The sequence below is a fragment of the Sceloporus undulatus genome, chromosome 4 (assembly GCF_019175285.1).
Source record: "Sceloporus undulatus isolate JIND9_A2432 ecotype Alabama chromosome 4, SceUnd_v1.1, whole genome shotgun sequence".
Lineage (NCBI taxonomy): Eukaryota > Metazoa > Chordata > Lepidosauria > Squamata > Phrynosomatidae > Sceloporus > Sceloporus undulatus.
Window position 1 is genome coordinate 58649276 of NC_056525.1, and position 14521 is coordinate 58663796.

The 14521-nt window shown below is 44.0% G+C and overlaps 1 protein-coding gene and 1 non-coding gene across 7 annotated transcripts in view; both read left to right on the top strand.

Moving 5' to 3' along the window:
- Positions 1-3400: 3400 nt before the first annotated feature.
- LEMD1 (LEM domain containing 1) overlaps positions 3401-14521 on the top strand; it is a 41926-nt gene continuing 30805 nt past the window's right edge. Inside the window, exons 1-4 of one of the 6 annotated variants that reach the window (XM_042466261.1) lie at positions 3790-3907; positions 4219-4457; positions 9088-9254; positions 11607-11723. In XM_042466261.1, coding sequence (XP_042322195.1) covers positions 9104-9254; positions 11607-11723 — 268 coding nt within the window. In that variant the 5' untranslated portion in view covers positions 3790-3907; positions 4219-4457; positions 9088-9103. Of the gene's footprint in view, positions 3528-3789; positions 3908-3940; positions 4458-5816; positions 5990-7396; positions 7418-9087; positions 9255-11606; positions 11724-14521 lie in introns of those variants that run through there. The other 5 variants (XM_042466263.1, XM_042466264.1, XM_042466266.1 and 2 more) reach the window with 5 other exon arrangements.
- On the top strand, positions 3891-3962 carry TRNAW-CCA. Its single transcript has one exon. It is a non-coding gene; the product is annotated as a tRNA-Trp (tRNA).

Below are 14521 nucleotides of genomic sequence, written 5' to 3' on the forward strand. Positions count from 1 at the left end.
AGAGAGCAGGCAGGAAACAAAGAGGCCTCTGCTGCCAAGAAAGAAGAGCCTCCCCCCGAAAACCCAACATCTTGAGGGGAGAGAAAGCAGGCAAGAAACAACAGGAACAACAGGTCTGCCCTAGCCAGAAGAAAAGAAGAGCCTCCCCCCGAACCAGATCCATCTTGAGGGAGAGAAGCAGGCAGGAAACAACAGGCCTCTGCTGCCAGAGAAAAGAGCCCCCTCCCCGACCATCATCTTGGAAGGGGAGAGAACAGGCAAAGAAAAAACAAGCCCTTTCTGCCTGCCAGAAGAAGAGCCCTCCCCCCGACCTCCATCTTGAGGGGAGAGAAGGCAGGCAAGGAAACAACAGCCCTCTGCCTGCAAGAAGAAGAGCCCCTCCCCCCGACATCATCTTGAGGGGAGAGAAGCAGGCAGGAAACAACAGGCCTCTGCCTGCCAAGAAGAGAAGCCCTCCCCCCGACCATCCATCTTGAGGGAGAGAAGCAGGCAGGAAACAAACAGGCCTCTGCCTGCCCAAGAAGAAAGCCCGCCCCCCCCCCCGACCACCATCTGAGGGGAGAGAAGCAGGGCAGAAAAACAAGGCCTCTGCCTGCCCAGAAGAAGAAAGCCCCTCCCCCCGACCTCCATCTTGAGGGGGAGAGAAGCAGGCAGAAACAACAGGCCTCTGCCTGCCAAGAAGAAGAGCCTCCCCCCGACCTCCATCTTTGGAGGGAGAGAAGCAGGCAAGAAAACAACAGGCCTCTGCCTGCCAAGAAGAGAGCCCTCCCCCGACCATCCATCTTGAGGGGAGAGAAGCAGGCAGGAAAACAACAGCCCTCTGCCTGCCAAGAAGAAAGAGCCCTCCCCCGAAACCCTACCAAATCCATCTGAAGGGGAGAGAGAATAGAGTTGTGGTTGTTGTTTTTTTTTTTTTTTTGTATTTTTTTTTTTTTTTTTGGGTTTTTTTTTTTTTTTTCTTTTTTTTTTTTGTTTTACTTACTTGCTTTGTTGTATATGCATATGTATGCTTTGATCATAGGAAAAGCGGTATACAAATAAAACATATTATTATTATTATTATTATATTGGTTTAATGCGATAAATGGATTATGGATTCTTAATTGGATGGCAGGCCTTAACACAGTTTACACACTGATCCTATGCCAGCAGTGTCCACTTTGTTACAGCTGTCTTGTAAGGCAGCTCTCCTATGTAGTTAGGTGTGTTAAAATGTGCATTGATTACAATGGGCTAAGATGTGCCTAAGTCTAAAACAGTTTGCACATACTGTATGCACAGGATTTCAGAGACTGTACAGTACAGTATACCTGAAGAAATGGACTCTAGTCCATTTCCTGCATGGCAGAGGGTTGGACTGGATGGCCTTTGTGGTCAATTCCAACTCTATGATTCTAGTCCATGAAAACTCATGTGATAATAAATTAGTCTTCATGTTGGTACAAGATCCCTTGTTGGCTGTACTGGGGTCTCACTGAAATCAATAAAGTTTATCCAATAATTCTAATTACCGTATTTACTTGTGTACAAGCTGACCTCATGTATAAGCCAAGCGAGCGTTTAGGGTCAAAATCATGGGTTTTGATATGAACCATGGATAAATCAAGGCTAAAACTAATGGGGCTATGACAAAGGATGTAAAGAAGGAAGACACCACTTTCAGGGCCTTTCTAAGCTGAATTACTGTATTGACCCATATATAAGTTGACCCGAGATTTTAGGGTCAGATTTTGGGGATAAATTTCTCAACTTATAGTTGAGTACATATGGTAAATATGCTCAGGCTCAGATGTAAGCTCTCTTTATACTATTACAGGGATACCTCATTTCGAAAAGCCTGCAAAGAAACACCTTTTCACAAAGTCTTTTTACACCCCGGCCCCTGCTCATTCTCTGTCTACCTGGATGTTTTTAGCAGCATCAGCATTGGGAGGATATATGTTTGGCCACCAAGATAGAAATGGTTAGAAAAGTGGAGCCAGGTAAAAGAAAACGGTTTTGGAAGCAACCTTCAAGAGGTCTCTAGAAGGTTCAAAATTATATTGTTTACTTTAACAGGCCTGGCTATTTCATTTCACATGTGCATGTCGTCAGTTTTAAATAAACACCTTGCTGAAACATGTTTGCCTCTGGTACCAAATTTTCTGTTGAAAGAGTAATGTCCAGGAACAGATCTACTTTGTTAATTGAGGAGGTGCGCCTGTACTGTATCTTCAGAATAGTAAAATTTTGTAAATGGGTAACTCTCCTACTGCCATCTCCGTCACCGAGACTGTTGTTGCGGTGTGCCTTCAGGTCTTTTATGACTCATGGAGATCCTAAGATGAACCGATCACAGGGCTTTCCTGACAAGATTTGTTCAAAGTTTGCCATTGCCATCCTCTGAGGCTGAGAGTGTGTGACTTGCCCAAGGTCACCCAGCAGGTTTATAGGGAAGAGTGACTAAAATGGTGAAGGGTCTGGAAACCATGTACTATGAGGAGAGACTTAGGGAGCTGGGGATGTTTAGCCTGGAGAAGAGAACGTTAAGAGGTGATATGATAGCCCTGTTTAAATATTTGAAGGGGTGTCATTGAGGAGGGATTCTAAGGCGAACCTATCACAGGGTTTTCTTGGCAAGTTTCTTCAGAGGGGGTTGAAATTGCCATCTCTTGAGGCTGAGAGAGTGTGACTTGCCCAAGGTCACACAATAGATTTCCATGGCCCAAATGGGGATTCAAACTCTGGTCTTCAGAGGCACAGTCCAACGCTCTCACCGCTGCACTGGAGTTCAAGGGTGCAAATTTATCATCATTAACAAAATTTGGGTCCAGCAACTTCCTACCAAAAAAACAACCCTAAAACCGTAGGGTTTCTTTTGTGTGTGTTTTTGGGCTGTGTGGCTGTTCTGGAAGAGTTTATTCCTGACGTTTAGCCAGCATCTCTCCTCCATTTTGAGCCTGGCCAAGAAGCATGTCTTTTTATTTTTAAGTCAGTGTTTTCGGCTTTTATTTGTGTCATGTCCTTCATTTAACTTGAATGTGGCCCCATGGTGGTTGGGGGGCTGAACATGAAGTGGGCGTCACTCGGTTTGAAAGCAAACTGGGAAGGCGGCCTCGCTGGTTTGCCTCATGTTTGGTATTCCTATAGGCTCCGCCTAGGAGGGGCGTGGTCTCCTCGATGGTTGGCTGGCTGGGCACGAAGGGGGTGTCACTCAAAATGACGGTTTGAAACCAACCCGGCAGGGCGGCGAGTGGGTTAACTTCATATCCCTATAGGTTCCGCCCGTGAGGGGCGTGGTCTTTATGGTGGTTGGCTGGCTGGACATGAAGGGGCTGTCCCTCAAAACTAAGCAACTCAGGAGGGCGGGCAAGTGAGTTTACCTCACACCCTTCGTATTTCTGTAGGCTCCGCCCAGGATGGGCGTGGTCTCCTCGGTGATTGGCTGGCTGGACATGAAGGGGCTGTCCCTTAATATGAAGCAACCCGGGAGGGCGGAGGAGTGAGTTTACTTCACGCTTCATATCCCTATAGGCTCCGCCCAAAAGGTGCGTGGTCTCCTCGGTGATTGGCTGGTTGGGCACGAAGGGCCTGTCACTCAAAATGACAGATTGAAAGCAATCAGGGAGGGAGGGCGGATGAATCTGAGGTGCTTTTATTGGTTAGGTTTGTTGGGGGGGAGCGAGCTAGAAGAACAATAATTGTGTGGTTTCTTGTCGCTTTTAGCAAAGAATGGCCAAAAGGTGAAACACAGGGCGCCCTCATAAGGTGAATATGTGTAAAAACACCGCACACACAACACCACCACCACCACCGCCAGGCGCATGCGCGAAGGAAAGAGGAAGGGAAAAAAGAGCTAGAAGGCGCAGGCAGCAGAGTCTTGGCGCTTGGCTTCCAAGCAGCTTCCCGAGGACCTCGTGGCGCAACGGTAGCGCGTCTGACTCCAGATCAGAAGGCTGCGTGTTCGAATCACGTCGGGGTCACGAAAATCCTTTCCAGGGGAGGGATTTATTTTACACCTTAAATTAAATTGAAGGGATTGAGAACACGAGAAGAAAGAAGGTTTTAGGCATTCCCAAATAGGCCCGTGTATTATACTGTATGCATCTGAGGAAGTAGACTCAGGGCAAGGGAAGCTCAGGCTGGCAACTTCTTTATTTCGGTTATCCTCAAAAGTGCTACAAGATCTCTTTACACGGACTGCTTCTACAGACTAACATGGCTGTATCTTTGAAACAGGGTCGTGGTTACACTTTACAAGCAGGGTGACACGCGTCACGTGTGAGGGAGGCGACACGTAACAAAGGGGTCGTCAAGAAGACCAGCCTCCCGCGTGAGGCGTGAAGACTTAACAGCCTCGAGCCGGGAAAGAAAGACCCAGGAAGGCAAAAGGGAGGCAGGAACACCAGAGGAGAGTCTGGAGGACGAGTTTGGAGGACGCTCTGGACTGTATAAAGAATGGGGAGAGAACGAGGAAGGCACGTTTGGAGCGGGTCTAGTCAGAGGATGGGTGTCTTAAGCGTCTAGAGAGATCTTGCAGGTCCTTTGAGACTGAAATGAGGTGGCTGTAGGAGCTTTCAAAGGTCGCCTCCACACTGGAGAAATAACCCGGTTTGGGGCCGCTTTAACTCTTTGTCCGTCTCTGCTATGGAATTCTGGGAGTTGGAGTTTGTTGTGGGGCCCAGAGCGGAGCGGAGTTAAAGCGGTCCCAAACCGGGTTATTTCTCCAGTGTGGATGCAGCCTTATTAGGTCCAACACACACTGCAGAGATAATAATCCAGTTCGAGGCCGCTTTAATGGCTCAGTGCTAGGAAGACCTGGGAATTGTAGTTTATTGGGCACCAGAGCTCCCTCTGACAGAGAAGGCTAAATAACTACACAATGCCTCACAAAAAGCTAAATGCCTCACAAAGCTACACAATGCCTCACAGAACTACACAATGCCTCACAAGACTACACAAAAACGCCTCACGAGGCTGAATGCCTCACAAAACTACACAATGCTTCCCTCACAAGGCTAAAAGCCTCACAGAACTACAGTTCCCAGGATTCCCTAGCAGCAGCATTATTACTGTTATTTCATTTTCTTACGCCCTGCCTTTCTCCCAACATAGGGACTCAAGGTGGCGAACAACACGTATAAAACGATACAATTAAAAACAGCACAAGAATATGAAAATATATAAATTTAAAACATCAATTTAAAGAGTTAATACAGCTGTAAGATAAAATATAACACGTTAAAATAAAATAAAAACCATTAAAATGTATAACATTGAGCCAGGGGAGTTGAGGCGGTCTCAGATTGGGATTATTATTTCTGCAGTGTGTTTTGGACCTGAGTCTCCTTCCTCAGATTCATTTGGTGGAGTGTTAAGCCAGGGACAGACCTATCTATGGGCGTTTAAATTGGTTTGCTGTTGTACACTGTCCTGGAATGGACCCTGTGGATGAGGCATCTCCAAGACCCCCTTGTCCTCCACTACTATTTCATACCCATTATGACCTCCTAATAAGAGTGTCCATTTTGACAGTAGCCCCCAAACTGTGCCCTTTAAGAGATTTTGGACTCCAGCTCCCAGAAGCCTCAGCCATGTTTGGCCGATAGTCTGGGATTCTGGGAGCTGAAGTCCAAAATCCCTTCAAGAGCACAGTTTGGGGGCCACTGAGGCCTTCCTCTCTTTCCACATCTCTCTACTTTCCCCAGCATTGTTGCCTTTTCTAGTGAGCCCTCCCTTATCATGAAATATAACAGCCTCCATTGAGTCAACTTGGCTTCCAGGGAGGGACACATAGTGATGGGGAAAACTATGAAAGCTTGGTTGATTCTAACTTTAATTCTCAGATGTATATCTGTTACACTTTAGGATCTTGTCTAGTTGTTCCCATTCCTAGTCTTCTGATTTCATGACTGCAGTCTCCAATCTCATCAGTGTTTGATCCAACATATGGGAAATCTTTATTTTGATTTCCTTGTTATCGAGGATGAATTTATGTTGCTCCTCAGTGGTAATTATTTTTGTTCTATGTTTCAACACTAGGCCTGCCTTTCTGCTTTCTTCTTTGACTTTATTTAGTGAGCGTTCCAAGTCTGTGAGGTTTTCTGCTAGTAGTATGGTGTCGTTTGCATATCTTATTTATTTATTATGGTATTTATATTCTTTCCTCCTATCTTCACAACATACTGGGTGTGTGTGTGTGTGTGTACAGTTGGCCCTCCTTATCCACGGCTTTTTTATCCACAAATTCAAGCATCCATAGCTTGAAAATATTTTTAAAAAATGTGTAACCTTGATTTTGCTGTTTTATATAAGAGATACCATTTTGCTTTGCCATTGTATTTAATGGGACTTGAGCATCCACGGATTTTTTTTATCCATGGGGGTCCTGGAACCAAACCCCAGTGAATAACAAGGGCCCACTGTGTGTGTGTGTGTGTATGTGTGTGTGTGTGGAAAGAGGGATGCAAAATGCAGTTTGGGAAGATGATTTCTCAGAGCAAGTAATTTGGGTGGGGTGGGGAGTTCAAACAAGCTCCCCAGCTTGCAATATTGTAATACAAGCAATATATAATGGTTGAGCCAGAATGGTGGTGTGTTTTGAGTGTTGGATTCAGCAGCACTGTTTGAATCTGCTCAGCCATGAAAACTCTGGTCAAGTCACCCTTTCTTAGCCTTAGGCAATTGCAAACTTTGGCTAAATTTTGCCAAGAAAACCCCATGACAGGGTTGCCAGATAATAAACTTTCCTAGGCGGGTTACAGACCGCCCATTTGGGTTGGGCTGTACCCGCCCCTTTCCCTGGTGTATGGGGCCTCAGCTGCTAGAACGGCAGCCGCTGAGGCCCTGATCTGCTGCTTTTCAGGCTGCGGGAAAGCGGCAAAACGCCACTTCCCCGCAGCCTGAAAAGGGGTGTCCTTGGGGCTTCAAGCCCCAAGGACACCCCGTGGCGGCGAGGAGAAGGAGAAAGGGGCCACTTGGCCCCTTTCTCCCTTGCTTCGCTGGGCGCAGCCGTCTGAAGGCTGCCCCCAGCGACGCAAAGTGGCGCCGCAAACCAGGAAAGAGCTCCGAAACGGAGCTCCTTCCTGGTCTGCAGAAAGGGCGCACTAAGCGTATAGAGGTGGCGCGGTCGTGACGTCGGCATGGCGGCCCCCATGTGGAAGGGGAGCCGCCATTTTGTACGGACTCAGTCCATACTAGGGTTAGGGGGGTGCGGAAGCACAGCACCTTCCTAACCCTAGTACAGACTGACTCCGTACTTTAATGGCGGTGTGTAACCCACCCTAGTCACTTTCCTAGCGTGTCTCTTACGTCACGAGTGCGTCATTGGCACACATGTGATGTAACCTGGGAGGCGCAAAAAGAACCCGGAAGAACCGAGTTCTTTTTACCGCAGAGGGATGACACACTGTTTGGCGGCTGCGGCGTCCCTCCAGAGGTAAAATAGGCACCTGCAGACCACCGTTTTCCGGCGGTCTGTACCAGGCCACTGTTTGGTGGATTTTTATTTGAATTTGCTTAATGGCCAACACAGCTACCCCTACATAAGACTAAATTTGTGAAGAGATCAAAAGCATTTTACAAGTCGTATTTCTTCTGAATTTGTGGAGGAAATCTTGCAATATGCCCCCTCCTCACCTCTTTCTGATCTTGCATTCTTCTGCTTTTCAGGGGCACTCTCGGTCCCAAATGAAATTGAGCAGCAAGGGAAGGGAGGGTTGGTTTTTCCAAGCTCAGCGATAGAATAATTGCAGGTCACTATTTTTAAAAAATCAAAAGAGGGCATGGAGGGAAGAGAAGGGAAATGCAGATGGGTGAAAGATCTTGAAAAAAGCAAAGAGATGAGGGATTGGATACAGCCATGTTGATTTTCTCAACTCAAGTGATTAATGAATGTATCTGTTTAACAGAATATTTAAAAATGAAGTGTTGCATAAAAGGAGGAGAAATACCCCACCTCCCAAACTGGCAAAATATTATTTGGATCTTAAAAAAGAAAAATAAAATGTGAAGAACAGTAAGAAACACTGCCCTTCCTGACCATTGTGCCAATAGAGGAGCCCATCATTGTGGGATTTCCCCCCTATTTAACAACATTGGTAGCACATTAGGTTGCAGGATAAGCCTTATCCTTACTTAAAGTAACATTTGTACCAAATAGATTTGAAGTTTGGGCCAACTCCCAAATCTGCATCCATCAACCATATTTCTAAAATCAATAAATGTTTTATAAATTACCTTTACAAGCTCATGCTTGAATTTTATTTTTAAATTGCCACAAGATTCTTATTTATTTACTGCAACAGACTAGACCACTTTGTTATTTTGTGCCATCATGTCAGCTCTGTCTTGTAGCAACCCTATGAATGATATCTTTGGCTCATAGCTGGAGATGGCAGACAGCAGTATAGAAAAAAAGGAAGATGGGTTTGGTTTCAACTTGCAAATTCCTTTCTCTAGTACAGGAGTGGGCAAGACCTCCAAGAGACCCTGTTATGAACAAATCTCTTTAAGCTGAGAAACATATGTAATGTGGTCTTTTGTTTTTTCCCTCTACCTTCAACATTACTGAGTTTTACTGGCTTTTCCAGTGAACTGTGTCATCTCATGATACGTTCAAATTGCTATGGCCTGTTTAGTCGTTTTGGCTTCCAGTTAGAATTCTGTCTTGATTTGCTCTTAAATCCATTGATTTGGCTTTTGGGGCATCTATGGTTAATGCAGAACTCTTGTCTATCACCATATTTCAATTAAGCTGTTTTTTTCTTGTCAGCTTTATTTACTGTCCAACTGCAAATTACTGTTTTTCTCTTAAAATACATAATTTGATTAGATAGACACATACATAATTTTGATTCTGTTTCAGAAAGATTATGTCACTTTGTACATAATTTAATGTCTTCTATTTTTATTAATGTTTTGATGTTACAAATCTTTATACTGTTCATTTGGTGATACTGACAAGTCATTTGAAAATCATTTCAACATTGGCTGGAATCCAGATACAGCAGTTCAGTTAAATCGTGTGTACCACTCAGATGTAACAGGGATTAATGAAAAACTGCATTAAGACAAAATCCTTAGCCAGTATTGTATCTTGTTTCATAGGTTGTATCAATAGGAGATGGAGAAGCTTACTGTTGATGTGTGCATTAAAACCAAAGAAGACTCTGTAAATCAAGCTCCCAAAGATGAGATGGATGTTCAAGCTCTGAATGACACTGAATTGCGGGAACAGCTCTCTGTATATGGAATCAATGCTGGACCAATATTACGTAAGCATCATTTTAATGATGATTCAAACTGGTTGGAGAGGGTACAAAGGTCAGCAGAACCCAATATTGTGGGTAAGGGCTAAAATGAAATGTTGCTGGTAGAGAGAAGTGATTTCTGTCTTAGATGAATTGCTTCTCAAAACAAGCTAACTTTGACCAGGTGGGTGTAAATAGTTTGAAATGCCTCTTTTCCCCAGGGCAGGATGCTCAGCTCTTTTTGTAGAACATATGCATTTGTTTATTCAGACTCTTAACTTGTCTTATTTTGTGGACTCAGGGTATTTTGAAGATGTTCCAAAATACACATCTTGTTTAATTAATGTAAAAAAAAAGCCTGTGTATTCGCTGTGCTAACAACTAAAATAACAGCAATAGGAGAACCCAGATTAGGCATCAAAAAAGCTGCACATTCACTGAGTGACCTTTTGCAAGTGATACTTTCTCAGCCCCAGAGGAAGGGCAAATGCCCTCTGAACAATTCTTGCTAAAAAAAAAACACCTCACCATAGGGAGACTGTAAGTTGGAAATGATGTGAAGGCAAACAACAACAGTAAAAAAAATGCAGCAAACTATTCTGTCTAATTCCAATGACTCCAAACCCTACCCTTCACTCTGCAAAATATTTAATGTATACCTTTAAAAAAAGACTACTGTCAGCCTCCCATGGTTAGCCACTGCCAAATATTTGCAGGCTCTAAACATAGAGCAGTCTGGAGCTCAGGTTTGGAAACTGATGATGATGTCATTTCTCGATCTTTGACCTTTAGTACAAACACTTATAGAATGAATGAATGAATGAATATCCAAGACTAACAAAATGAAATTGAGCAGAGATTAATACAAAGTTCTGCACTGAAGGAGAGGGTAAATATTGACAGAGGTAACTTTGCTTGGCTATAAAACAAAAACCCCTCAACATGAAACTGATGAAAGACTGAATATGAGTCTTTTGTGTGAAGTGGCTGCAGTAACACTAATGAAATTTTAGTCTGAATTGATGAAACCATAGTTTTAAAGTTATGAGAAATACTACTAAATTTCCAGTTTTGGAAACCACAGTATAAGAAAATGATACAGTTCAGAACATGGGGATATACGGTCATGCAAATTATGTTGGAATGTGACTCATGTCCTTTTTCAACATTTACTACAGTATGTTGGCTAGGGATTTGCAAATCATCATCAACTGCTAGAGAATTACATGTTTTCTTCCCCAAATTAGAGCAGGTTTAGAAGAGGGCAATGAAGGTAGTCAGTGGTATGAAAGAGAAGTAGAGTTCAATGAATAAGTACGTGTAGCCTGCAAAAGAGAAAACCAAACAGGAGATATGAAGGCAATGTTCAAACACTTGAAATGTTATGTTGCACCTGGTGACAGTACTAGATCTAATAGATTTAAATTGCTGAAAGTGGTTCAGTAGATGTTGGATCGTCCTAACTGTTCACAATGGTACATGTCTTGGTTACATCCCACTTGGATTACTGTAATGGGCTCTACGTGAGGCTGCCTTTGAAAAATGCTCAGAAACCTCAGCTGGCCCAAAGAGCTGCAGCCAGGTTGTTAACTGGAGCTGGTTACAGGGAGCACACAACTTCCTTTGATTGCCGGTCCATTTCCAGGCACAATTCAAAGTGCTGGTTTTGACCTATAAAACCCTATACTGCCTTGGGTCCAGGTTATTTGACGGACTGTATCTCCCTTTATGAGCCCACTAGAGTGTTGAGATCTTCCGGAGAGGCCCTTCTCTGTCCCCCCACCTTCTCAGGCTCATTTGGTAGCAACAAGAGAGAGGACTTTCTCGTGGCTGCTGCCAGGGTCTGGAACTTCCATCCTCGCTCTCCTTTTAGTGGCAGATAAAAACATTCTTGTGCTATCAGTTTTTTCAAACTGACAAGGGTTGGGCTTTAAAAGTTGTTTAGGGTTTAAGGTTTGCATAGTTTTCAACATATTTTACATTTGAAAGCATGGCTTTTTTAGCTTTTAAAATTGTTAACTGTTTTTTAATTTTTATATTTATACAGTTTCATTCTATTGTATTGTTTTGAAATTGCATTACTTTAAATGTGTTGATTGTCACCTTCAATCCCTGTAGTGGGAGACAGGCAGGATATAAGTGAATAATAATAATAATAATAATAATAATAATAATAATAATAATAATAGCTAGAATTGCTGTAGGTGTTATTTTGACGTTTTGATGAGAGAGTGGGACATAGAGGCATATAAGATTTCCTTTAGCTCTATGGTTATCAACCTTTCTGAGAACATAAAAGTTCCTGAAATTTTAGTGCGCTGGGAAGTGTTGCAAGCTGAATCTAAAATTTATTGTTTTCTGGCCTGTTTGTTTTAGCTTCCACAAGGGCTGTTTATGAAAACAAGCTGCTGAAGTTGATGAAGCAAGGACCAACCATAGCATTTGGGGAAAAGAGCAGGCTTGATGATTCTGAAAACAAAAATGGAGAACAAGGTAAGGATTCAGCAGATGAAATTATGTTTTAAGAAAGGTTGTGAATGATTGGTACATTATACATAATTAGTCATAATTGTTAATCTGTTATCAGATCATTATTGACATTAATAATAATGACTTTATATTACCTTTGGTACAGCAGTAGAAATGTACACTTCAACCATCTTGCAAATCCTTGTGGAACAAAAAAAACCATGTAGGGTGAAAATAGATTTCAGTGTAATCTGCTTGGATTTCAAAACAATTCTCTCTGGATTGCACTAGAGTCAAGGTGGGTAAAGTGTAGCCCATGGGCCACATGCCATGCTCAGGACAGTTTTTATGTACCCCTTGAGTTAAGAATGTTTTTTATTCCCCAAATGCCCCAAAATTATCTCTGGGAGTATAGATGGTATTTGTATCACATATGGATGTCCACTGGACCCCCTTCCCCAAGTCAAAACAAAATTTTCCAAAACAAATCTTGTTTGCCTCAAAATGTTTGATAATGCCCTTCATGGGCCCAAAGGAAATCCCCAAAAGGGGGTCCCATGTCCCCTATAATACGAGTTGTTTATTTATTCTTTTATTTTGCAGAAACATCTGCAGTGAAGGGTGTCCTGGAGGGCTAATGTGCCCCCCTAGTTATTTTCTCAGTTGCCCACCCCTCTACTAGAGTAAGAAATTTGCAACTTGAGGCCAAACTCTCCTTCCTTCCTTCCTTTTTTATGCTGCTACTTGCCATTTCCAGCTATGCTTCAAAGACCCATTTAGCTTAAAAATTGCTTGGCTCTTCAGAGTTGGTACTGTAAAGAATATTTCTAAACAAATGCTGACTAGTTGCAGGTTCCCTTCCTCAAATGCAAATGCTACTTTTAAATATCAAAGCCTTATTCAAAAATGATAAAGCTGCTTAATTAATTTCAGAGGAATTCTTTATATGACAACTACATCACCCTGAATACATGTAATCCTATTTGAGTTTGGAAGTTGAGCAGGCTTGAGACTGTTCACTGCTTGGATGAAAGACCCCAAGGGATGCCCAGGTAGGGCTAGTAGTGCAACCCTGACGATCTGCTCCTAGTTAAAGGTGGTAGTATTTGGCTAGATTGACCAGTGGTCTCACTTGATATATATGAACAAACCAGAGATTCTTTATTGGTGATTACAGGTTGCCTTGGTTAATCCATTTCTAAGGTTGCAGAACTGTACATATCATCAACCTCCTGATCTTGTTTTTTTGGTCACTGGTTTTCAGAAAATGAAAATATGTGTACAATGCAGTTATGCCCCATATTTTTAAAAATGTGGGTGCAATATAGAAATAGGACTGAAAGAAGGTGCCTTATGATGATTGATATTTTTTATTAAAATAATTGAAACAAGCAAAGAGGCCGAATCTTATTGGTGACATAAATACATGAAACATGACTTTATGTGCACATATGTCTTTTTTGGATGTTTCACAAGGAGCTATTTACTGTCTTCTCACATAACATCCAATCCCTGACACCCCAACAGCTGGAACCTATGGGTGGACAACTAGAGTAAGTTTTAAAAGTTCCAAATTTTCTTAACAGACCTCTGTGAAGGGCAGCCTGAAAAAAATCTTCCTTCATCCAGTCTTAAGTATAGCAGTTAACTCAATAGTTAAATGAGTAAGTCTGAACTGAAAATGAGAAGATTTTGGCACTTCCTGTTCTCTTATCTGAACTGGAATCCTGGAAATGTTACTCAGTGCTGTAAGGCAAACCTATTTTCTGCTTTCAAACAGTCTTTGAACTTACTGAGAAGAAAGCTAAGCCTTCTGATTTCTTTACCAGAATAGAATGGTTGATTGGGGCAGTTTTTGTAGCTCCTGAGAACAGAAAATTTGGGGCAGCTTGAAGATGTATTGAAAAATCCTGAACAAGCAGTTGTGTATAGGGTTGCCATATCCCGCCGGGGGGCGGGACTTTCCCGGTTTGGGGCGGGTCTGCACGGTCCTGCCCCGGTTTGGACCCGCCCCCGGGATTCTCCCCCCCCCCCGCGATGGACGCCAGGCAGGGAAAGGAGCCTCGCATCAGCGAGGCTCGTTCCCTGCTTGGCCTCCTCCGCTGGGGACGGAGGCGGCCTGACAGGGGAAAAGAGCTTCGCCTCAGCGAGGCCCTTTTCCCCTGCTTGCCGCCTCCTCCGCTGGCCAGGGAAGCGGCCTGACGGGGGGAAAGGGTCTCGCCTCGGTGAAGCCATTTTCCCCTGCCTTGGCGCCTCCTCCGCTGGCCAGGGAGGCAGCCTGACGGGGGAAAAGGGTCTCACCTCGGCGAAGCCCTTTTCCCCTGCTTGCCGCCTCCCTCCGCTGGCGAGGGAAGTGGCCAGGCAGGGGAAAAAGGTCTCACCTCGGCGAAGCCCTTTTCCCCTGCTTGCCGCCTCCTCCGCCGGCCAGGGAGGCGGCCTGACGGGGGAAAAGGGTCTCGCCTCGGCGAAGCCCTTTTCCCCTGCCTTGGTGCCTCCTCCGCCCTCCTCTCCTCCTCCTCTTCTTCCTCTTCTTCTTCCTCCTCCTCTTCTTTTTCCTCCTCTCCTCTCCTCCCCCCTTCTTCATCTTCTTCCTCCTCCTCTTCTTCCTCTCCTCCTCCTCTCCCCTTCTTCTTCATCTTCTCCCTCCTCCTCTTCTTCTCCACCTCATCCTTCCCCTGTTCCTCCCCTTTTTCTTCCTCTCTACGTCCTCTTCTTCCTCCTCCTCCTTTTCCTCTCTTCCTCCTCCTCTTCCTCCTCCTCTTCCTCCTCCTCTGCTTCTTCCACTCTTCCTCCTCTTCTGGTTTTTGGCCAGAAAGGGAAGA